Raw genomic sequence first — 24,749 nt, 5'->3', positions numbered from 1 at the left:
ACCTCCCCGTATCTTAATGGGGTCAGCTTTCTGATGACATTCATGATCACAGAGTATCTTTTTTCACCTCTATTGGCTCCTCCATTACTGGGAAGGAAGTATCATTGTAGTCAGGAAGGAAAAGGACACAACGGTCTTTAGGAGCATCCTGCACAATGTGCCCACCAGCTCTGTACCTCCACAAAATCACACTTCCTACCTACAAGATTTGTTTCCCAAATGGCTTCTAAGGATCCAGGGTTCCTTTTCCCAGGCCCTCTCACATGTTTCAGTTTTGGATGTGCAGGGATGGGATAAAGAAAGCCAAGTCTCACATGGAACTCAGCTTGGCAAGGGACACAAAGAATAACAGGAAGAGATTCTTTAGATACATTGTTCAGAAAAGAAAGGCCAAGGACAGTGTACCCCCTGTGATGAATGAGAAGGGTGAACTGGTAATGACAGACATGCAGAAGCCTGAGGGACTCAACAACATCTTTGCCTCAGTCTTCTCTGCCAGTCAGGCTTCCCAAGTCTTTCATTTCCCTTAAACCATAGATGGAGGCTGGAGGTGCAAAGTCCCAACCACTCTAAGTGAAGAGCAGGTTTGAGACCACCTGATGGAACTCAACAAGTACAAGTCTATGGGGCATGATGACTTGCATCCCAGGGTCCTGAGGGAACTGGCTGATGTAGTTGTCAAGACTCTCTCCATCATATTGGAAGAGTCCTGGCAGTCGGCTGAAGTCCCTGGTGACCTGAAAAAGGAAAACATCACTCCCATTTTTAAAAAAGGGTAGAAAGGAAGACCCAGGGAACCACCGAATGCTGAGCCTCACCTCTGTGCCTGGCAAGATCATGGAAAAGAAGTGATCTCAGACACCCAGCATGGCTTCACCAAAGGCCAAATCTTGCCTGACCAATCTGGTGGCTTTCTAAAATGGAGTGACCGCATCAGACAACAAGCGAAGACCAACCGATGTCATCTACTTGGACTTCAGTAAGACCATTGACAGTATCCCGCATGACATCCTGATCTCCAAATTGGAGAGATACGCATTTGATGGCTGCACCACTGAGTGGATAAGGAGTTGGCCTGAAGGTCACATCCAGAGAGTGGTGGTCAATGGCTCTATATCAAAGTGGATGCTGGTGATGAGTAGCGTCTGTCACGAGTCTGTCTTGGGACTGGTACAGTTTAATATCTTTTTCAATAACATAGTGTGATCGAGTGCACCCTCAGCAAGTGTGCAGATGACACCAAGCTGAGTGGTGTAGTTGATGCAACAGAGGAAGGGGTGCCAACCAAAGAGTGCTGGACAAGATTGAAATTTGGGTCCCTGTGAATCTAAGGAGGTTCAACAAGTCCAAGTACAAGATTCTGCACTGGGCTTGGGAAATCCCAGACAGGAGGATAGGCTGGGAGAAGAAGTCATTGAGAGGATCCCTGCTGGGAGGTACTTGGGGGTTCTGCTGGACAAAAAGCTCGACATGAGCCAGCAGTGTGTGCTTGTAGCCCAGGAGGCCAACTGCATTCTGGGCTGCATCAAGAGAGGAGTGGGCAGCACGTGGAGGCAGGTGATTGTCCCCCTCTGCTCTGCCCTTGTGAGGCCTCACTTGGAGTCCTGTGTCCAGGTCTGGAGACCCCAACACGAGAAGGATGTGGATCTTTTAAAACTGGTCCAGAAGAGAGCCACAAAAATGATCAAGGGGCTGAAGCACCTCTCCTATGAAAAAAAGGCTGAGAGAGCTGGGACTGTTCAGCCTGGAGAAAAGAAGGCTCCAGGGTGACCTCTTTGTGGCCTTTCAGTACTTGAAGCAGCTTATAAAAAAGATGGAGAGTGACTCTTTGCTCAATCAGATAATGACAGAAGAAGGGGGAATGGTTCTAAGCTAAATGAGAAGAGATTTAGATTAGAGGTTAGGAAGAAATTCTTCACTTGGAGATGAGGCACTGGAACAGGTTGCTGAGAGATCTTTTGTTGAGGGATTTTTGAAACAGCAAAGATCCCATGGCTTGATGCAGCTGAGAAAACCAAGCTACCAGGACGACTATGAGAAGTTCCCATGACAGTGTTCCCACATTGCCCAGTTGAGGAATTTAGAAAAATGTTGTTCCCAGCAGCTCGCTTCAAGGACAGCATCTACATGACTGCTAATCACAAGGGGGTTGTTTTCTTGCAGGTTGGGTTGTTTTCGTGCAGTTCTTTGTCTGAGTGCTTTTGACCAATAATCTTGTGTGAGACACTATCCGCCCCTGTTAAGAATGCTATAAAAGTCAGGCGAGTCAGGTAATAAAGAGAGAGAGCATGATCTGACCATTCTAGTGTCTGCTGTGTTTTCGACCGTTCTTCCTGCAACACATGGCACCTGCACAGGCTGAGACACGCAGAGAGACCTGAGAGACCTGAGAGACACTGAGAGACCTGAGAGACTCCGAGCACAGACACGAATATAGAGATTGCGGTGAGACGCTGAGATTGATTGATACAGATCGTGGTGAGACACGGAGATTGCTTGATACAGAGATCGCAGTGAGATGCAGAGATTGATACAGATCATGGTGAGATGCAGGGATTGATTGATACAGATCGTGGTGAGACGTGGAGATTCACCAAATCACAGAATCACAGAATTGTCTAGGTTGGAAGAGACCTCAAGATCATTGAGTCCAACCTGTGACCTAACACTAACAAGTCCTCCACTAAACCATATCACTAAGCAGTACATCTAAACATCTTTTAAAGACCTCCAGGGATGGTGACTCCACCACTTCCCTGGGCAGCCTGTTCCAATTCCTAATAACCCTTTCAGTAAAGAAGTTCTTCCTAATATCCAATCTAAACCTCCCCTGGCACAACTTTAGCCCATTCCCCCTCGTCCTGTCACCAGGCACGTGGGAGAACAGACCAAACCCCACCTCACTACAGCCTCCTTTAATGTACTTAGGAAGAGCAATAAGGTCACCCCTGAGCCTCCTCTTCTCCAGGCTGAACAAGCCCAGCTCCCTCAGCTGCTCCTCGTAGGACTCCAGATCCCTCACCAGCTTTGTGTTTTCTCTGGACTTGCTGGAGCACCTCGATGTCCTTCTTGCAGTGAGGGGCCCAAAACTGAACACAGTACTAGAGGTGTGACCTCACCAGAGCCGAGTGCAGGGGGACGATCACTTCCTTAGCCCTGCTGGCCACACTGCTTCTGATACAAGCCAGGATGCCGTTGGCCTTCTTGGCCACCTGAGCACACTGCTGGCTCATATTCAGCCGACTATCCACCATCACTCCCAGGTCCTTCTCTGCCTGGCAGCTTTCCAACCACTCCTCTCCCAGCCTGTAGCTCTGCTTGGGGTTATTGCGCCCCAGGTGCAGGACCCGGCACTTGGCCTTGTTGAACTTCATAGTTGGCCTCAGCCCATTGGTGCAGCCAGATCCTCCTGCAGAGCTTTCCTACCCTCAAGCAGATCGACACACGCACCTAACTTGGTGTCATCTGCAAACTTACTGAGGGTGCACTCGATGCCCTCGTCCAGACCATCGATGAAGATATTAAAGAGGACCGGCCCCAGCACCGAGCCCTGGGGGACGCCACTAGTGACTGGCCTCCAACTGGACTTGACTCCATTCACCACGACTCTTTGGGCCCGGCTATCCAGCCAGTTTCTAACCCAACGAAGCGTGCGCCAGTCCAAGCCAAGAGCAGCCAGTTTCTCAAGGAGAATGCTGTGGGAGACGGTGTCAAAAGCCTTGCTGAAGTCAAGGTAGACCACATCCACAGCCTTTCCCTCGTCCACCCAGCGCGTCACTTAGTCATAGAAGGAGATCAGGTTCGTCAAGCAGGACCTGCCTTTCATAAACCCATGCTGACTGGGCCTGATCGCCTGCTTGCCCTGCAAGTGCCGCGTGATGACACTCAAGATAATCTGCTCCATGAGCTTCCCTGGCACTGGAGTCAAACTAACAGGCAGATACTTTCCCAGGTCCCTGACACATGCTTGAGAAGCTGCGGGTGGAAGGAGCCCCCCCGGCATGGCAGGGCACGGCAGGCCAGGGTCCTGCTGCTGCCCAGAGCCTGCTGCCTGGGGCAGGCTGCTCACAGCCCCACACCTCCCCAGGGCACTGCACAGCAAAACTGCAAGGCAAGACCTACCTGAAGGCAGTGCACTTTTCTCTGCTTTCATTTTCCCACCTGTGTGGTGCTTCAGAGGGATAGTAATGGAGTAGTAGTACTAAAGACTAAGTCTCCTTGATCATTGCTGTAGATATAAGGCACCTCACACACCTCAGTGTACAGACAGAACCAACATTACCTTTGTTTTTTCTTAGGGAATTATTTGACCTTCTCATGACCTGCAAACAGGGAGATGTCCCTTGCCAGCAGACTTCTCAGATCACTCCAGGTTCCCTTCTAAGTGTTGCTGCAGACCAGGACTGACTGCCTAAGAGCGCACAGAAGAGCCCCACACTTGTTGTGGCACCCTCAGAGCAACAACCAGACATAAGCTAAGGAGCTGCAGAAAGCTCTTCCTGAAAAGAAAGCAGCACAGATTATTGTGTGCTAAGGTGTTCTATGAGACTTGCAGTGGGTTTTGGTCAGAGAAGTAATTAAATTTTACACTGTCATTTTTTTTTCTTTTGGACAGGCTCCCTTGCTCAGAGGCGATAAATGTGTAATGGCAGCTCCACCACTGAGTTCCTCCTGCTGGCATTCACAGAAACACGCGAGCTGCAGCTCCTGACTTTCGGGCTCTTCCTGGGCATCTACCTGGCTGCCCTCCTGGGCAACAGCCTCATCATCACAGCCATAGCCTGCGACCACCGCCTCCACACCCCCATGTACTTCTTCCTCCTCAACCTCGCCCTCCTCGACCTTGGCCTCATCTCCACCACTCTCCCCAAAGCCATGGCAAATTTCCTCTGGAACATGAGGACCATTTCCTATGCAGGATGTGCTGCACAGGTCTTTCTGTTAGTCTTTTTGTTTTCAGCAGAATTTTCCCTTCTCACTGTTATGGCCTACGACCGCTACATTGCCATCTGCAAGCCCCTGCACTACGGGAGCCTCCTGGGCAGCAGAGCCTGTGCCACCATGGCAGCAGCTGCTTGGGGCAGTGGCTTTCTCAATGCTGTACTGCACACTGCCAATGTATTTTCTTTACCTCTCAGCCATGGCAATGCCCTGGACCAATTTTTCTGTCAGATCCCCCAGATCATCAGGCTCTCCTGCTCTGAATCTTACCTATGGGAAATTCGAATTACTATGGCTAGTTTTTTGTTACTGAGTTGGTGTTTTGTTTTGATTATTCTGTCCTATGTGCAGATCTTCAGGGTTGTGCTGAGGATGCCCTCACAGCAGGGACGACACAAAGCCTTCTCCACATGCATCCCTCACTTGACTGTGGTCTCTCTGAATTTCAGCACAGCCATGTTTTCCCATCTGAAGTCCCCCTACATCTCATTCCATACCCTGGACCTTGTAGTGACAGTTCTGTACTTACTGGTGCCTCCAGCAGTGAACCCCCTCATCTACAGCATGAGGAATCAGGAACTTAAGAATGCTGTGTGGAAACTGAAGACCAACTGTATTTCATAAGCAATAAGCTGCCTGCCCTGTTCTGCAAATCACTCTTAAAGGTATGTGTAATAAACAAAGCCTGTCTTATGTTCTTGTGCTGATTATTTTCCCCCCAGTTTTATTACAAAAGTTGTCCAGAAAGAAATATAATTCTGCATTTTATTGTGCCTTTTATGCAATTAAAGTTTTTTTTTTTTTTTTTTTTTTTTTTTTTTTTTGCTGCTCCCGTGGCTTGGTTCCAGTGCTGCTGTGGGGCTGTGCTGGGACTGCAGGCAGGGACAGGCAGTGGGCATGGCAGTGACACACCTGGCCTACAGAGAATCATCTCTCTCCTAAAAGGGCTGTGCCTGAAGGCTCACTTCTGCGTTCAGGGCTGCTTTCAGATCCGAACGTGCCCAAGGAAGAGAGTCCAAAGAGGCTCCTCACTCGGCCAGACTGGGCACCTCTGAGCACCCCATGGCCACAGATGTGGGAGGCGGTCAGTGGCAGGGCCCCCACCAACTGGCTTTGCCCCCCAGCCTGCCCAGCACGGCCCTGCATAGTGCCCCCGTGCCCCAGGCACCACAGCCCCCTGGCTCTGCAGAGCAGCACCGACAGTTGGGGCTGTGGGGAACATGGCCAGGGGCTGCAGCAGTGGCTGGCCAGGCCAGCACAGACGGGCTCACCTGGGAGAGGCTCCCTGGGAGATGGGGTGGCTCAGGAGAAGAGCAGGGCCTGTCCATGTACAGGGGAGACACGGGAACAGGAAACATTTGCTGCTGCTGCTGCCAGTGGGCACATGGTATGCAAGGGAACACGAATGAGCACAAAGGCCATCAGCTATCCCTAGGGGTGTCATGAAAGCCAATGGGGCAGAGAGTGTCCCGAGGTCCCTTCATGCTGAGAGAAACAGCCACGGGGCATCTGCCTGAACAGCACGGAACAGTCCAGTTGGAAGGCACCTTCAGACACTGTCTAGTTCAAAGTGCAAGACCTAAATGCGGCTCTGGGATTTGCTTCCTTGAAGCTCTGAGGCCCCTGTGTACCATGTCCTGCCCTGTCTCTGCTGTCCTGCAGGGCAGGGGACAGGGTGGTGACAGCAAAGGGATTCCTTTGGCTGTGGAAGACACAAGGAGTCAAGGGAGAGGACAGGGCAAGGCAGCAAAGGCAGCACGAGCAGTGGTTTTGGTGCACGGCCATGTTTGTGCCAGGAGCCTAAGTGGGCAGCAGCTGGCAGGAGGCAAGGGGAGGCCAGGAAGCGCCTCCTCAGGCCGCTCCTGCCAGCAGAGACAAGGCCACAGCTGAGGGGAGGGGAGGGGGCTGGAAGGGTGGTGGTGAGGTCCCTGCCGTTGCGTGGCCTGGCTGTCCCCCAGGAGATGTGCTGGCCAGAAGGCCTTGTGAGGTCACTTAGCGCCTCACAGAGCACCCCAAGGCAGCAGGGATGGCACTGGAGAGGTGAGTGGCAGAGCCCAGCCAGGAGCTGGCTGGAGGTCCCCTCTGCTGCAGCTGCCTGACGGAGCGTGGCAGGAGGAGGGCAGGCAGGGCTTGTGGCAAACACACTCACGGTTGCCTTGCCACAGGCTGCTGCAGAGCTCGGGGCATGGCCACCGCAGCCCCAGCCCCTCACAAGGCACCGCAGCTGCTGGGACAAAAGCTCCTCAGCCTCCCCAGCAGCCCCAGTCCAGGGTCAGCCACGGCACCAGGAAATGGAGGTCTGTGAAATGCCGGCACCCCTGCTGCCAGGTCCAACAGAGCCCTAGCACAGAGCGCCTGTGCCCCTCTGGGCCAGCCCCTCTGCCCATGCCAGAGCAAGAGGTACTCAGTACTTGAGGGGTGGCCTCACTAGAGCAGAGTACAGGGAGAGAAGCCTTCACCTGCTCCTTCTGGTTACACTGCTGCTGAAAATTGCCAAAATGCCATTGGCCTTCTTGGCCACCTGGGCACACTTCTGGCTCATGTTCAGGTAAGTGTTGACCAACATTCCTAGATCCTTTCCCTCTGCGCAGACTGTAGTGCTGCATGTGGTTGTTGTAGCCAAATTGCAGGACCCAGCACTTAGCCGTGTTGAACCTCAACCTCTCGTTCCTCTGCGCATCGATCCAACCTGTCCAGGTCATTCTTCAGGACCTTTTTCCCCTCTGTCGGATCAACATTTTCCCCCAGCTTGGTGTCATCTGCAAACTTATTGAGGGTGCACTCAATTCCCTTGTCCAAGACATCAATAAAGATATTAAAGAGGATGCACCCCAACACCGATCTCTGGGGAACACCACTGATGACTGGTCGCCAGCTGGACTTCAGTCCGTTCACTACTGCTCTCTGGGCCTGGCCATCCAGCCAGGTTTTAACCCAGAAAAACATATACCTGTCCAAGCCATGGGCCTCCAGCTTCTCCAGGAGAATCCTGTGGGAGACCATGTCAAAGGCCTTGCTGAAGTCTAGGTAGACTATGTTAATAGCCTTTCCCTCAGCCACCAGGAGGGTCACCCAGTCATAGAAGGAGATGAGGTTGGTCAGGCAGGACTTGACTTTCATGAACCCATGCTGACTGGGCTTGATCCCCATGTTGTCCTGTGTATGCTACGATTGCATTCAAGATGACCTGTTCCATCACCTTTAATGGCACCGAGGCTGTAATTCCACAGTTCCTCCTTACAACACTTCCTATAAATGGACATCACATTAGCAAGTCTTCAGTCATCCAGGACCTCTCCGGATGACCATGACCACTGTTAGATGATGGAAAGCAACCCAGCAATCACATCTGCCAACTCTCTCAGCACCCTAAGGTGCATCCCATCAGGGCCCATAGATTGCCTAAAAAACTTCGAACCCAATCCTCTTCAAAACTCTTCCTCCCTCCAGGTTTTCTCTCTTGCTTCCAGGCTCAGCAGTGCATGGGGGTTAGCCTTAACAGTGAAGACTGAGGCAAAGAAGACATTCAGTAATTCCGCCTTCTCTGTATCCACCATCACCAAGGCACCTGCCTCATTTAGCAGCAGTACACACATTTTTCTGTCTTCCTATTGCTGCTGATGTATTTGAAAAAGCCCTTCTTTTTGTCCTTGATGTCTCTTGCCAAATTTAATTCTAACCATCTTCGTCACCCTCCTCTGGGCACTCTCCAACAGTTTCATGTCCGTCTTGTACTGTGGTGCCCAGAACTGCACACAGTACTGGAGGCGAGACTGCACCAGTGCAGAGTAGAGCGGGACAAGCATTTCCCTTGACTGACTAGCGATGCTGTGCTTGATGCACCCCAGGATACGGTTGGTCCTCCTGGCTGCCAGGGCACACTCATATTCAACTTGCTGTCAACCACAACCCCCAGATCCCTCTCTGTGGGGCTGCTCTCCAGTGTCTTGTCGCCCAGTCTGTACGTATAGCCAGGATTACCCCGTCTCAGGTGCAGGACCTGGCAGTTTTTAAATTTCCTGCGGTTGGTGATCGCCCAGCTCTCCAATCTGTCCAGATCTCTCTGTAAGACCTTTCCACCCTCAACAGAGTCCACAACTCCTCCAAGTTTGGTGTCATCAGCAAATTTGCTCAAAACACCTTCTAGTCCTATATCCAAATCGTTTATGAAAACATTGAAGAGGACTGGCCCTAAAATAGAGCCTTGGGGGACTGCACTGGTGACCGTCTGCCATTACCGGCATTTACCACACCCCTTTGTGCCCTGCCCATCAGCCAATTGCTCACCCATTGTATGATGGTTTTGTTTAGTTGTATGCTGGACATTTTGTCCAGTAGGATCCTATGGGAATCCATGTCAAAAAACTTGCTGAAGTCCAAAAAGATCACATCAGCTGGTTTCCCTTGATCGACTAGATGGCTGATCTTATCATGAAAGGAAATCAAATTTATCAAACAGGACCTACCCCTCATGAACCCATGTTGGCTGGGACCAGTGACTGCATTGTCCCCCAGGTGCACTTCAATAACTTCAAGGATAATCTTCTCCATAATTTTACCAGTCACTGACCTGAGACTGACAGGCCTGTAGTTGCTAGGGTCTTTTTTCTTGCCCTTTTGGAATATTGGTACAAAAAGGGCAAGAAAGTATCAGGGAGAGTTGAGGATAAGATGACCTGCACACCCGAGTTCCTGATCCCAAATCCTTGAAGTCCCTTTTGATTGCTCACAGGCTATGCGTTGCCACTCCTTCTCCTCCCAGATGTAGGACGAGCAATCGGTAATAGTGTGAGGGTTGAACCAAGCTGGGAAGCCTCCTTGTGATGTCCTTAACCCAGGCCCCAGGAAGGCAGCAGACTTCCCTTAGAGGAGGGTCCCTTCTACATATCGGACCCTCTGTTCCGCTGATTGATAAATCACCCTCAACTAAAAGTCACCTTTTCTTCCTGCTGCCTGTGGTCACTATACAGGGGGTTGGTTTTCCAATGCTGGCAATATCTCTGGTGGAGAGGGATTGTAGCCTTTTCCATCCATCGACTGCCTTTCAGCCTCCAAGGCCTTATACCTGTTGCTCAGGTCTACCTGATACTGTGATATGGGTGAAGGCGGGTTTTGCCCGCCACCTGGAGCCTAGACTTGTTTCCATTCATTCATATCCTTCTGCCTTGTGTCTGTTGAGGGATGGATACTGCATTCCCTTTGTGTTGGGGAATTTCTGGTGCCTGTTCTTGTTCCACAGAGGCCAGAGGTGGGCATCAACAGTCTATCTCCCTCTCTGAATCCTAGATGTTCATAAGTTTTACAACCTCTTTTCATAGCTCAGCTACCATGCAGAGCAGGTCTTCCACCTGCTCGTATCTCACTCAATTGCTGTCTCTGCAGCTGCCCAATGGCAGTGTGAAGCTTTGGCACTCCCTGCAGCCTGACACCTGGACAGCTGAGTACTTTTCTGGAAGCTCAGTTTGGGTCCCCACCTCCTTTCTGGAAAGCGTGGAGGTGGCCTTCTGCTGTTTGCCATGAGCGGTCTGTCACAGGAGCTCGCTGCAGCACCCTGCTTGCATGAACTGCCACACAGACTGCCACAGCATGCCCTGACTGGCACCTAATGCCTTGTTTGCCTGCTCTGTGCACAGCATTCATGGTTGCTCGAGCTCCCTAGGGTCTCCCAATTGGCTCCCTAGGGGCTGCCTTCGTACTACAGAGGGGGGTGCTCCTGAAGGGAAACCCCTGCACCCTGCAGGCCCCCGCTCCTATGCAGAAGGTGTCTGCCCCGGAGCCGATCACCTCAGCAAGTTAGAGTCATTATAATTGGGTTAAATTGGTTTAAATACACAGGCACAATGAATAATGAGGTTTAATGGTGAAGCACAATTCTAATAAAACTGGGGAAAAAATACCACAAAAGAAGAATATAAAGCAGGCTTGGCCTATCATGAGTAACATTATGAGCGATTTTCAGAAAAATGCAGTCAGCTTATGGCTTATGAAATACACCCAGTCATCAGTTTCCACATTACATCCTTGAGGTCCTGGTTCCTCAAGCTGTAGATGAGGGGGTTCACTGCTGGAGGCACCACCGAGTACAGAACTGCCAGCGCCAGGTCCAGGGAAGGGCTGGAAGCAGGGTTCCCCTAATCCTGGTCAGAATCTTCTTCGTTTCTGTGTTTGAAGGACTGCCTGCTGGAAGTTGGAGCAGCAAACTTTTCAAGGAATACCTTTTTCATGATTGTTTTCTTTTGCAACTCACGTACCCGTGCCTCTAGGCTCGCGGTAGACTTTCCATCCCACTTTCTCATGTCCTCTCCATGGTCTCGTAGGTAAAACCACAGGGTGGCACGGGGTGAGTACCCACCATATCGTCTTCCTTGTGTGGATGAACGACTACCCCTGATAGCTGAGACACTGCTCTGTACAGGTGCGGAGGAGAATAATCTCTCTTCAGGTTGGTGAACCTTTTCAGAAAGTTTCTCCACAGTGTTCTCTTTTGGTCGGTGGACACTGGTTGGTTCAGGTGGGGATGAAGATAGATTCTCTTTAAGTTGGTGGAACTCTTCAGAAAGTTTCTCCACAGCTGAGACGCAGGCCTGTAAGGAAGAGGAGAAACTTTCTTCGTACTGCCGAAGTTGTTTAGCCACTTCATTCACTGTGGGTTCCTCATCCTCTTTCCAGGCCATTATTGCCAATGAGCTGGCATATGATGATGGTGCACTCCGTACAAACTTCCGCCACATGGGTCGCGTACACCTGACTTCATCTGGATCTTTGGATGTTTGTCTGAGGTCTGGATCCTCATAAATCACTTCCTTTATGGCTAATTCCCTCAGGTGCTGGATTCCCTTCTCCATAGTGGTCCACTTGCCTGATAGACATAAAAGTTCTTCCTTGAAGGGATACCTTTCCCTCACAGCTGAGAGGAGACACCTCCAGAGGCTGTGAGGTTGTGCTCCATCTGCAATTGCTTTGTCAATGCCTGCGTCTCTAGCAAGGGATCCCAGTCGCTTGGCTTCCCTGCCGTCTAATTCCACACAATTGGCTCCAGAGTCCCAGCATCAGAGCAGCCAGGTGACAAGCTGCTCACCTATACAGCGACCAAAATCTTTTCGCACATCTCGTAACTCACGCTCGTTTAGGCTTCGGGTAGTTACTGTTGATTTTTCGGCATCCTCATCTTCCTCCTCCTGAATCCTTGATGGCCCAGCATCATCGTCATCTCTATACCTAGATTTGGCAGAAGACTCTCTGCGTTCTAAACGACCTGAATCTCTATACCATTTTTTCACCTTCTCTACAGGGGCAGCTTGCATTGCTACAGCTCACTTCTCTGACCCCGTTACAGGGTCTGCCACAGGGGTTGGAATACCCTCTGCAGGGTCAACTTGCACTGCTAGAGTTCGTTTCTCTGACACAGTCACAGGAGCTGGAGCGGCTGCAGGAGCTGGGACTGGAGCCGCTGCAGTATCCACCGTAGGGGTCACAGTGGCCATTGGATCTGTCACAGGACTTGGAGTGGCCGCAGGGTCTGTCACTAAGTTGATAGCAGTATCCATGGCAGCTCGATAGGCATGAGCCAGGCCCCAGCACGTTACAATGATTTGTGTTACTTTGGAACTGCCAGAGTCATGACACCTTTTTTTCAAGCATTCTGCCAGTTTTTGAGGATCTTGCAGTTGTTCAGGGGAGAATTTCCAAAACACTGGGGGTGCCAACTGCTCTAGATGCCTGCCCATATCCTCCCATACTCCCTGCCACCCACAACTATACTGCCTCCAGGCAGATCTCCGGATGAACTTCCTAAGTAGTTGTTTAACTTTAAGCAAAACCTGAAGCACATTCATGAGGCATAACAACAAGACCATGCTGGTCTGAGTATCCCAAGGATATTCAATATCTTGGAGAGCTATTGTAACAAGCTCGGAGGGTAAGAGGGTGCTGAAGAAGAAAGGGAGAGTGATCAAGGAGGATAAGGAGGTGGTGAAGGAGAAAGGAAGAGTAAATGGGTAAGAAAAAATATCTTCCCGTTTTCCCTCCACAGATTGACTCCCTAATGAAAAAAGGCAACAGGTATAATTGCTAATAGTTTCCAAGATACAGTTTCCAAAGTATAGAGTCGACAACGTTACTGAGTACAAATACCAGGTTAGAGTCATGGCCAGATATTTCATCGTCTCATAAGCCACTGATACAACACACAGTACCATAATGATCTGAAACCAGGGCCCGGAGAGGATAAACAACACGACAGAGAGCAAATACGGAAAATAATGTGCTATAATACTCAATTTGGAAATCAGGCGCAGCAGAGTTGAGATTAAAGCAATCAGCATTATGACAAGTGACTATTAAGCAGGTCTAATACTTACACCAATTTTAGTTTAACACACTCTGGTCAGATCTGCCATTATCTCAACCTTTCGAGCCCCACGTTGGGTGCCAAAAAGACTGTCGTGGTTTAACCCGGCCGGCAGCTAAACACCACACAGCTGTTCGCTCACTCTCCTCCCTCCCTCTCTGGGACCGGGAAGAGAAACGGGAAAGTGAAGCCCGTGAGTTGAGATAAAGACAGTCTAATAAGACAGGAAAATAACAACAACAACAACAACAACAACAACAACAACAACAACAACAATAATATAATAATATATATAATAATGATGATGATAGTACTACTAATAATAATGTGTACAAACAAGTGATGCACAACGCAATTGTTCACCACCCGCTGACCGATGCCCAGCCTAACCCCGAGCAGTCCAGCCCTCCCACCCCTGCTAGCCACCCCTATATATTGTTTAGCATGACGTCAGATGGTATGGAATACCACTTTGGCTACTTTGGGTAAGCTGTTCTGGGTCTGTCCCCTCCCAGCTCCCGCTGTACCCCCAGCCTGCCCGCTGGCATGACAGAGTGAGAAGCTGAAACGTCCTTGGCTTGGTGTAAGCACTGCTCTGCAACAATTAAACATCAGCATGTCATCAGCACTCTTCTCATCCTAATCCAAAAAACAGCACCCTACCAGCAACTAGGAGGAAAGTTAACACTATCCGAGCTGAAACAAGGACAAATGCTATACGTAGAGGTCACAAATTGCCTGAGATTAACTTGAGGTAAACTAGAAAAGTGAGATAGCCAAGTTATTGCTAAGTAAATATAACCACTAGAATCAGTTTCTTCAGTGTGGCTTTCAGTTCCTGGTTCCTCATGCTATAGATGAGGGGGTTCACTGCTGGAGGTACCACTGAGTACAGGAATGACACCATCAGGTCCAAGGATGGGGAGGAGATGGAGGGGGGCTTCAGGTAGGCAAGTATGGCAGTACTGACAAAGAGGGAGACCACGGCCAGGTGAGGGAGGCACGTGGAAAAGGCTTTGTGCTGGCCCTGCTCAGAGGGCATCCTCAGCACTGCCCTGAAGATCTGCACATAGGACAGCACAATGAAAACAAAACAAACTAATGCTAAACATGCACTAACCACCAGAAGTCTAACTTCCTTTAGGTAGTCTGAACCTGAACAGGAGAGCTTGAGGATGTGGGGGATTTCACAGAAGAACTGGTCCACAGCATTGCCTTGGCAGAGGGGCAGGGAAAAAGTAGTGGTAGTCTGCAGAAGAGCATCAAGAAAACCACTGCCCCAGGCAGCTGCTGCCATCTGGGCACAAGCTCTGCTGCCCGCGAGGCTCCCGTAGTGCAGGGGCTTGCAGATGGCAACGTAGCGGTCGTAGGCCATGACGGTGAGAAGGGAATACTCTGCTCCAACCAAGAAGAATATGAAGAAGACCTGTGCCGCACATCCTTGATAGGAGATGGCCCTGGTGTCCCAGAGGGCATTGGCCATGGCTTTGGGCAGAGTGATGGAGATGCAGCCCACGTCGAGGAGGGCGAGGTTGAGGAGGAAGAAGTACATGGGGGTGTGGAGGCGGTGGTGGCAGGCTACGGCGCTGAGGATGAGGCCGTTGCCCAGGAGGGCAGCCAGGTAGATGCCCAGGAAGAGCATGAAGTGCAGGAGCTGCAGCTCGCGCGTGTCTGCGAATGCCAGCAGGAGGAACTCGCTAACAGAGCTGCTGTTGGACATTTTATGACATTGAATGCAGTTGTCTGTTGAAGAGGAGAAAGCAAAACAATGTTAGTTCACACTTCACTGAGGGAGACTTACTTATTGCAAGTCTTAGAGCACCCTCCAGCGTGAACATCTCTCTTTTCAGAAGGACCTTTCTGTAGCTCTCTTACTTGAGCTCCAGCTGGTGCTGGCTGAGAGTGGCACTGGGAGCAGGGGCTGCTTAAGAGGAGTCCTCTCTGCTATACAGCAGGAAGGAATCAGGAACATGGGAGAAGCTCAAGTTCAGTTCACTGGTCAGATCAATGAGCTTTTCAGTGTTATTTCAAACAACTCATCTGAATGCAGAGTTACACAGGCCACTGCCCACAAGTCGTGTTCTAATCTGCCCTGTGTTTCCTGTCTTTGAGCCGCAGGACCATCAAGCTCTGGAATTTCCTTGAGAAGAATCTGTAGAGAACTGAGAGCAGAGAAGCCCCAGTCCAAGTGCAGCTGGACAGAAACCTCACCTGAGGTGAAGTTCTCACACAGACAGAGCTTCGGAGCATCTCTTTGAGCTCTACCTTCTCTTCTACCCCCGCCTGCCCCACAGCCCATGGGCTGCAGGGGGAGAGGAGGCCAGGGAGGGGCTGCTCCAGGGGAAGGCATCTGCACTGCAGGGCATGGCCGCAAGGTGCCCGAATCCCCCCTGCCACGGCGTTTCTGCCAACAGCTCCTTCTGGATGCCTGCCCCTCTCTCTGCTTCCTGCAGCTGTCCCTGCTGGGAGCTGCTGCTCTGCGCCCACCTCTTCTTTCCCCCTGCCCGTGCTCACAGACCCCATCCCACACGGCTGTGCTCAGCGCTGCCCTGCAGTACCCTGCCACCAACAGGGCCCTGCCAAGGGGCACCTCCATGGCTGCAGGAGCTACGGGGCAGCTGACAGCGAGCCTGGCATGGCCAGCCAGGGCAGGGTGTTCTGGGCTGACTGGGGGCACCTGCCTTAGGGCACTGCAAGGGGCTTCTGCCAGACTTCCTCACCTTGCACTGCAACCCAGCAGGACTCTCAAAGCCTACTGCATTGCCCACTGCCCTCCCAGAAACAAGACCCAGCAGGAGGAGACCCTTCCAGGAGCTGCAGTTGCATGGCCATGCAGCCAGGGACTTACCTTGTCAAGGGCTGTGCACATTTCTCCTGCAGGCAGCACTCTGCATCCTTCCACTGCCAACTGCCTTCAGCCACTCTCTCCTGTTCTTCTCTCTGTGTCTCTGCCTCTGTGTCTCTTTCCTGCTGCGCTGTGCAGAGGAGCTGCTCCTGGGCACAGCTCTCTCTCTGCACCACGGCCCTCTTGCCACGAGCTCTCTCTGTCCCATGAGCCCGGCCCAGCTCAGCAGCACAGCACCAGCCCAAGGCACTGCAATCACCCCTCTGGGGGCTTTGCTGATGAGCCCACAAACCTCAGGCACTCAGAGACAATTGAAGACATCTCTCCAGAAGTCCAAGTCAGAGGCAAGTTTCCTGCAGTGTCCCCCTGAGGGCCAGCACTGACACAGCCTCCCTTGGAGCTCGTTAGAGCAGAACCCTGGAGGCAGTGAGGACAAGGAGACAAAGGCAATGTGAAGGTGACACTGAGGTGTAGGCAAACTGGATGTGTGTCACCAATCACAAGGGCCAGGTCTTATTGCATGGCACACATGAAGGGAGATCCTTTCCCTTGACAGGTTGCTCAGGGCTCTTTGTGGGGCAGTAGGAGATGGGGATGTGCATTGCCAAGTGCAGGAGAATGGTACGACCCCTGACTGCTTCATGGTTGGGGGCGAGTAGGCAATGAGGCCCTGGTGCTTTAACGACCAGCTGTCTCCTTATAGGCCTCAGTGGCAGAGACAACAGCCATAGCCATGGACACAAAGACCTGGGTTGTGACTTTGATCCCTCGTAGAGCCCTTGATCCTTTCCACACCAGGCTGTCCTAGGGACTCCCAGACCTGTACCTCCTGAGGGCTGCAGACCCTCTTCTGTGTGGTGCCACACTGGATCTGAGCTTGAGTATGATAACTCAGATTTTCTTGGAGGTCCTGCTCCTCATAAGGCAGCTCTGTAGGAAGCTGGCCTGGTTCCTGGTGAGCAGGCACCACAGCTCATAAGGCATCCCTCGTGGTGCCCAGACCCTCCTCCTCCTGGTCACTGCTCCCTCAGTAGAGTCTGCCCTGATGTGTAGTTCCTCTTCCTCTGGCACAGGACTAGGCACTTATTGTTCAAGATGTTCCTTTAGGCAAACTACTGCAGTTTCTCAAGATTCCACTGGACAGATGCTCCATTCTGTCAGGTGTTCATGTCTGCAGGCAGACAGTTCAACCTTCCTGTGTCTGTGCTGTCTCTGACAAGATAGTAGCATCAGGAGCTGCATGGAACGTTTGGATAATACAGGAGTAAGAAGCTGAATAAAAGTGTAGCATAGAATCACAGGAGAGTAGGGGATGGAAGGCTGCCAGGCTCCACCAATTCTGTGCTTCCTTCTCATGCATGCTGACAGTTAGTCTGGGGCTGTGTCCTGAATATTATGGGGCTGTGCAGGTGAAAATTAGAAGGGCCAAAGCCCAGCTGGAGCTCAATCCATCTACTACTGTCAAAGACAAAAAAAAAAAAAAAAAAAAAAGTGTATATAAATACTTTTATAAAAGAGGATTTAGAAGAATGATCATCTTTAATGGGTGTATGGAAAAACCTGATGACAAAACCTGAGGAACATAATGCCTTCTTTTCCTGTCTCTACCAGCAAGACCAGTTGTTCCCCTGGATATTTCTTCCAGCTCATAGTCAGAGCTACACTTCAAGTTTCACTTTGTGGCTGTTTTTTCTCTCCTGCTCTTTCCTATTACCACAGAATTCTCCATGAGGGTGGAAACCACTCCTGAAGTAGGCATCCCAACCCAGCAGGCTCCTTGCGGCCTCTCAGCCAACCACACACAAGTCACCTCAGCAGCAGCTTCCAAGCCAGGGGTCTGCTGCTGGCCTTGCAGCTTCTTGTGGAGACACAGCCAAGCCTTGTGCCTGCTGCTGTGCAGTCATGGACTCAAGCAGAAGGGACAGAACAACCTATATGGGGGCCTTCTTTCTGCCTGGGTCCTCCTGGGTCTGGAGGCAGAGGGGATCCCCCAGTCAGCATGCCAAGCAAGTGCCTTGACTTCTCAAAATCAAGGGTGACCTGCCACCTCCAGACACAAGTGACCTCACAGTCCCTTTCTGTGACACATTCCTGCTGCTGCCCTATCAAGTGCAGAGACAGCAGTGACCTCACAGTCCCTGCCACAGTCACATTCCTCCTGCTGGGCCATCAGATCCTGAGGGAGAGCTGACCTCTCTCTTGCTCCATAGGTACCTGTTTTTCTCTTTCTGGTTTGGAGAATAAGCAAAGTTTTAGTGGGAGTGTGTGTTGTCCTGCTAGTGGTGTCAGGTCTGTGGTTAAGGCATAGACAAGATCTACGGTTTAGGGTTTTTTAGGTCTGCCAAGGAGTCTAGGGTTAAATAGAGCATTTTCATGTTAGTGTTAAGGGAAGGCATTGGGGTTAGTAAGAGGAAAAAAAGAAATGATTCCTTTCAGAGTACTGTAGTAGCATTTATGTTTAGTGATTAAAATGACTGTTTCAAGTAAGGAAAGGGCCATATGTGACTGTTTTAAGTCAGTCGTACCGCAGCATCTACATTACATAAACCGTCTTACTTCTATGAAATCATAAGTTTGTGCTGGCCAAGCTCTTCTTCCCACAGAATCACAGAATCACAGAATTGTCTAGGTTGGAAGAGACCTCAAGATCATTGAGTCCAACCTGTGACCTAACACTAACCAGTCCTCCACTAAACCATATCACTAAGTTCAACATCTAAACATCTTTTAAAGACCTCCAGGGATGGTGACTCCACCACTTCCCTGGGCAGCCTGTTCCAATTCCTAATAACCCTTTCAGTAAAGAAGTTCTTCCTAATATCCAACCTAAAACACCCCTCGTGCAACTTTAGCCCATTCCCCCTCATCCTGTCACTGGGCATGTGGGAGAACAGACCACCCCCACCTCGCTACAGCCTCCTTTGAGGTAGCTGTAGAGAGCAAAAAGGTCACCTCTGAGCCTCCTCTTCTCCAGGCTGAACAAGCCCAGATCCCTCAGCCGCTCCTCGTAGGACTCCAAATCCCTCACCAGCTTTGTGTTTTCTCTGGACTTGCTGGAGCACCTCCATGTCCTTCTTGTAGTGAGGGGCCCAAAACTGAACACAGTACTAGAGGTGTGGCCTCACCAGAGCCGAGTACAGGGGGACGATCACTTCCTTAGCCCTGCTGGCCACACTGCTTCTGATACAAGCCAGGATGCTGTTGGCCTTCTTGGCCACATAAGCACACTGCTGACTCTTGTTCAGCCGACTATCCACCATCACTCCCAGGTCCTTCTCTGCCTGGCAGCTCTCCAACCACTCCTCTCCCAGCCTGTAGCTCTGCTTGGGGTTATTGCACCCCAGGTGCAGGACCCGGCACTTGGCCTTGTTGAACTTCATGCAGTTGACCTCAGCCCATCGGTGCAGCCTATCCAGATCCTCCTGCAGAGCCTTCCTACCCTCGAGCAGATTGACACACGCACCTACCCTGGTGTCATCTGCAAATTTAGTGAGGGTGCACTCGATCCCCTCATCCAGACCATTGATAAAGATATTAAAGAGGACTGGCCTTAGTACTGAGTACTCATGCTAAATCCAAAACACAGCTTCATACCAGCTACTAGGAGGAAAATTATCTGGATCCTAGCCAACTCCAGGACACTCACAGACTAAGGACGTGATATATCTGTGTGTATATCATCTGAGAAAACGTGGTGGTGATTAATTGGAAAGTACTGGAGCTGAGCATGGTGCAGATGGTATGGAATATAGGGTGGATATTGTCCATGTGTTGGCTGGGATAGACTTAATTTCCTTCTTATTAGATGATACAGTGTTGTATTTTGTATATAGGACACAGTTCCAGATAAAGTAACAGTATGCATGAGAAAGAAGAACAGAAAAGTGGAATCTGGCAGTCTTCTATCCCCCACCCTTCACTGATTCTGTGCTGTAATTCCATTCAACTAGTTCCTGCTGTATAATCCAAACTGTCCTGCAAACTCCTGTTACTGTTATCTTGTGAGAAACAGCATAGTCAGGGTGATCCATATGCCTGCAGACATTAACAGCTGACAGAATGGAGCATCAGTGTGGGGCAACCTTGAGAAACTGCGGGATTTTGCCTACACAAACCTCCTGACATTTACAAGGAGGAGAACCCAGTCCTGCACCAGAGGAAGAGGAACCCCATACATGGAGGCAGACTGGGACTCTGCTGAGTGACCAGGGCCCAGGAGGAGGAGGGCCTGGGCACCATGAGGGATGCCATACGAGAAGTGGTGCCTGCTCACCAGGAACCAGGCCAGCTTCCTACAGAGCTCCTTATGAGCAGCATGGCCACCAAGAAGATCTGAGTTATCAGACTCAGCTCAGATCAAACGTGACACTACCCACAGAAGGGTCTGCATCCAGCAGTGGAAGATTTGGAAGTCCAGGAGTCCCTCAGACAGCCTGGTGAGGAGAAGAGTAATGGCTGTGGCAAGGCTCAAAGTCCCAACAGGACCCAGGTCTTTGTGTCCATGGCTATGGCTGTTGTCTCTGCCACTGAGGCCCATGAGGAGACAGCTTATTGCTAAAGCACCAGGGCCTCATTGCCTCCTCGCCCCCACCCATGAACCAGGCAGGGGTCGTACCATTCTCCTGCACTTGGCAATGCACATCCCCATCTCCTACTGCCCAACAAAGAGCCCTGAGCAACCTGTCAAGGGAAAGGATCTCCCTTCCTGTGTGCCATGCAACAAGACCTGGCCCTTGTGCTTGGTGACACACATCCAATTTTCCTACACCTCAGTGTCACCTTCACATTGCCTTTGTCTCCTTGTCCTCACTGCCTCCAGGGTTCTGCTCTAACGAGCTCCAAGGGAGGCTGTGTCAGTGCTGGCCCTCAGGGGGACACTGCAGGAAACTTGCCTCTGACTTGGACTTCTGGAGAGATATCTTCAATTGTCTCTGAGTGCCTGAGGTTCGTGTGTGGGCTCATCAGCAAAGCCCCCAGAGGGGTGATTGCAGTGCCTTGGGCTGGTGCTGTGCTGCTGAGCTGTGTTGGGCTCATTGGACAGAGAGAGCTGCTGGCAAGAGGGCCGTGGTGCAGAGAGACAGCTGTGCCCAGCAGCAGCTCCTCTGCACAGCGCAGCAGGGCTGGGGGCTCTGACTGCAGCTGGCACACAGAGAGGAGAGAAGGAGAGAGGGCTTGGAGGCAGCTGGGTGTGGGAGGATGCTGAGAGCTGCCTGCAGGAGAAACCTGCACAGCCCTTGACAAGGTAAGGGTCTGGCTGCAGGGCCATGCAGCTGCAGCTCCTGGAAGGGTCTCGTGCTGGGTCTTCTTTCTGGGAGGGCAGTGGGCAATGCAGTAGGCTTTGAGAGTCCTGCTGGGTTGCAGTGTGAGGGGAGGAATTCTGGCAGAAGCCCCTTGGAGTGCCCTAAGGCAGGTGCCCCCGGTCAGCCCAGAACACCCTGCCCTGGCTGGCCATGCCGGGCTCTCTGTCAGCTGCCCCGTAGCTCCTGCAGCCATGGAGGTGCCCCTTGGCAGGGCCCTGTTGGTGGCAGGGTGCTGCAGGGCAGCGCTGAGCACAGCCGTGTGGGATGGGGTCTGTGAGCACGGGCAGGGGGAAAGAAGAGGTGGGCGCAGAGCAGCAGCTCCCTGCAGGGACAGCTGCAGGCAGCACAGAGGGGCAGGCGGCCAGAAGGAGCTGTTGGCAGAAACGCCATGGCGGGGGGATTCGGGCACCTCATGGCCATGCCCTGCAGTGCAGACGCCTTCCCCTGGAGCAGCCCCTCCCTGGCCTCCTCTCCCCCTGCAGCCCATGGGCTGTGGGGCAGGCGGGGGTAGAAGAGAAGGTAGAGCTCAAAGAGATGCTCCGAAGCTCTGTCTGTGTGAGAACTTCACCTCAGGTGAGGTTTCTGTCCAGCTGCACTTGGACTGGGGCTTCTCTGCTCTCAGTTCTTTACAGTTTCTTCTCAGGGAAACACCTGAGTTGGATGGTCCTGTGGCTCAATGACAGCAAACTGACGGCAGATTAGAACACGACTTGTGGGCAGTGACCTGTGTAACTCTGCATTCAGATGAGTTGTTTGAAATAACACTGAAAAGCTCATTGATCTGACCAGTGAACTGAACTTGAGCTTCCCCCATGTTCCTGTTTCCTTCCTGCTGTATAGCAGAGAGGACTCCTCTGCAGCCTACAGCAGCCCCTGCTCCCAGTGCCACTCTCAGCCAGCACCAGACACAGCTCAAGCAGGAGAGATGCCAAAAGATTTTTGTGCAAAGAGAGAGGCTCAGGTTACAGGGTGCTTTAAGAGACACAATAGGTTTTCCTCAGAGAACTTTGTTTTAACATTCTTCTGCATTTTGCTCTTTACCAGGAAAGCATGTGTATGGACAGCAAATGCCCAACATCAGCTCTGTGAGTGAGTTCCTCCTGCTGGCATTCGCAGACACGCGCGAGCTGCAGCTCCTGCACTTCGCGCTCTTCCTGGGCATCTACCTGGCTGCCCTCCTGGGCAACGGCCTCATCCTCAGCGCCGTAGCCTGCCACCACCGCCTCCACACCACCATGTACTTCTTCCTCCTCAACCTCGCCCTCCTGGACCTGGGCTGCATCTCCACCACTCTGCCCAAAGCCATGGCCAATGCCCTCTGGGACACCAGGGCCATCTCCTATCAAGGATGTGCTGCTCAGGTCTTTTTCTTTCTCTTCTTTATAGCAGCAGAATATTTCCTTCTCACTATCATGGCCTACGATCGCTACGTTGCGATCTGCAAGCCCCTGCACTACGGGAGCCTCGTGGGCAGCAGAGCTTGTGCCCAGATGGCAGCAGCTGCCTGGGGCAGTGGCTTTCTCAATGCTGTCCTGCACACGGCCACTACAGTTTCCCTGCCCCTCTGCCATGGCAATGCTGTGGACCAGTTCTTCTGTGAAATCCCCCAAATCCTCAAGCTCTCCTGCTCAGATGCCTACCTCAGGGAAGTCGGGGCACTTGTGTTTAGTGTTTCTTTAGTCCTTGGTTGTTTTGTTTTCATTGTTTTCTCCTACATGCAGATCTTCAGGGCTGTGCTGAGGATGCCCTCTGAGCAGGGCAAGCACAAAGCCTTTTCCACATGCCTCCCTCACCTGGCCGTGGTCTCCCTGTTTGTCAGCACTGGCATATTTGCCTACCTGAGGCCCCCCTCCATCTCTTCCCCATCCCTGGACCTGGTGGTGGCTGTTCTTTACTCAGTGTTGCCTCCAGCAGTGAATCCCCTCATTTACAGCATGAGGAACCAGCAGCTCAAACATGTAGTGAGGAAACTATTTTATACCTCTTTCTTCAGCATTAATAATGTGCATAAAATACTAATAGGATTTCTGCAAACAAACACTCTTAGTGCAAATTCTTGAAAGTAATTTTATTTATTATTATTTACTATATCTTGTGGCTTTGATTTAATGTTATTCTAAGCCTCCTAATTATTATTTTATTATTATTATGAAGTCAATAATTTCAAATACCTTTACAATCGATATTCTCGTTTAAATAAAGACAATAAAGAAACTGGGACAATTTCATTAGTTTCAACTGCAATCTCTTCCCATCGTTAGTGCCTCCAGCAGTGAACCCACTCATCTAAAATATGAAGAACCTGGAACTAAGGGATACAGTGAGGATACTGCTTGAATACATATTCTTCAGCTTTTTTGCCTATAACAATAAGCTTATAAAATAGGAATACCTATTTTTCAGAATACTTTAAGGTGCTTTTTTTTTTTTATTTGTCTGTGTTTTTATTTTCACTAGCTTTTTTTTTTCAGATATAAATAATATTAATCTTAGCCTCCTAATTAATAAAGATTTACCTATAGAACCAGGTTTCCTGTTTAGATAAACACAATAAAGAATCCAGAAGAAATTCATTGGTCTGAGCTGCCATCTCTTCCCATCTCCTCAGGAGCTGGGGGAGCAGCCCCAGCATGCAGGAGGGGCTCAGGGCCAAGAGCCCAGCTGACACATGCAGGTGCAGCCCCGGTGGCCCTCGGGGCTGCCCCTCACTGCTCGCTGGGCTCTGCCTCTCTGCTGCCTGTGGGTCGGGGCTGCTGCTTCCCTGGAGCCATGGCCATGGCCAGCAGCAGGACGTGGCCTTTTCCCTGCTGCTCTCTTTTGGTCTCCACATTTTTATCCTGTGCTCTTTTATATGGATAAGCCAACAGATCTTGTGTACTTTGGCAACAGTCCTGTTGTCTGTGCAGTGGCATCCCTTTGGCTGCAGGCAGCAGCAGGCACTGTGCAGCCCTGGATCACAGCTGGCCTCCCTGCTTGCACCACAGTAACAGGAGGGTCTTGCTCAGGGCAAACCCACAAGCCTGGACACCTCTTTCAAATGTGCTATCGGGAATAAAGCCAAGGGGTTGCTCCCTGCTCTTCTGTTTTCTGGGGATATTCAGGGAGTGAAGGACACAGGCTGAAAGTCCCAGGGTGGTTTGTGGGGAAATGGGGGCAGGACTAAGAGTTCCCTTTATGGGGGCACTTGCCCAAGCAGATGACAACTGGTGTTGGACTCATCAGCATGAGACTGCACCCCCTGCAGTGGGGCTGATGGCTGATGCCAGCCTGGAGAGGAATCTGGAGCTTCCAGGAGATGTCAGAGGATCTCTAG

General features: G+C 51.2%; 2 protein-coding genes and 1 pseudogene across 3 annotated transcripts in view; 2 read left to right on the top strand and 1 right to left on the bottom strand.

Annotated features, from left to right (window-relative positions):
* Window positions 1–24,749, top strand: part of LOC311216156 (olfactory receptor 14C36-like) — a 249,838-nt pseudogene that overhangs the window by 84,326 nt on the left and 140,763 nt on the right. The gene's annotated exons all lie outside the window — the stretch shown is intronic.
* Window positions 14,079–15,011, bottom strand: LOC311216604 (olfactory receptor 14J1-like; the record flags this gene model as incomplete). Its single annotated transcript, XM_084298137.1, has 1 exon — window positions 14,079–15,011. One exon carries the CDS (start codon window positions 15,009–15,011, stop codon window positions 14,079–14,081), a length of 933 nt encoding a protein of 310 aa, XP_084154263.1.
* Window positions 22,504–23,496, top strand: LOC311216603 (olfactory receptor 14C36-like; the record flags this gene model as incomplete). The annotated part of the gene is made up of 1 exon (XM_084298136.1): window positions 22,504–23,496. The coding sequence occupies one exon, from the start codon at window positions 22,504–22,506 to the stop codon at window positions 23,494–23,496; it is 993 nt and encodes a 330-aa protein (XP_084154262.1).

Source organism: Netta rufina, assembly GCF_964035555.1.
Source record: "Netta rufina genome assembly, chromosome: 18".
NCBI lineage: Eukaryota > Metazoa > Chordata > Aves > Anseriformes > Anatidae > Netta > Netta rufina.
Note: the sequence above shows the minus strand (reverse complement) of the source record. Positions and strands in the feature narration are given on the sequence as shown.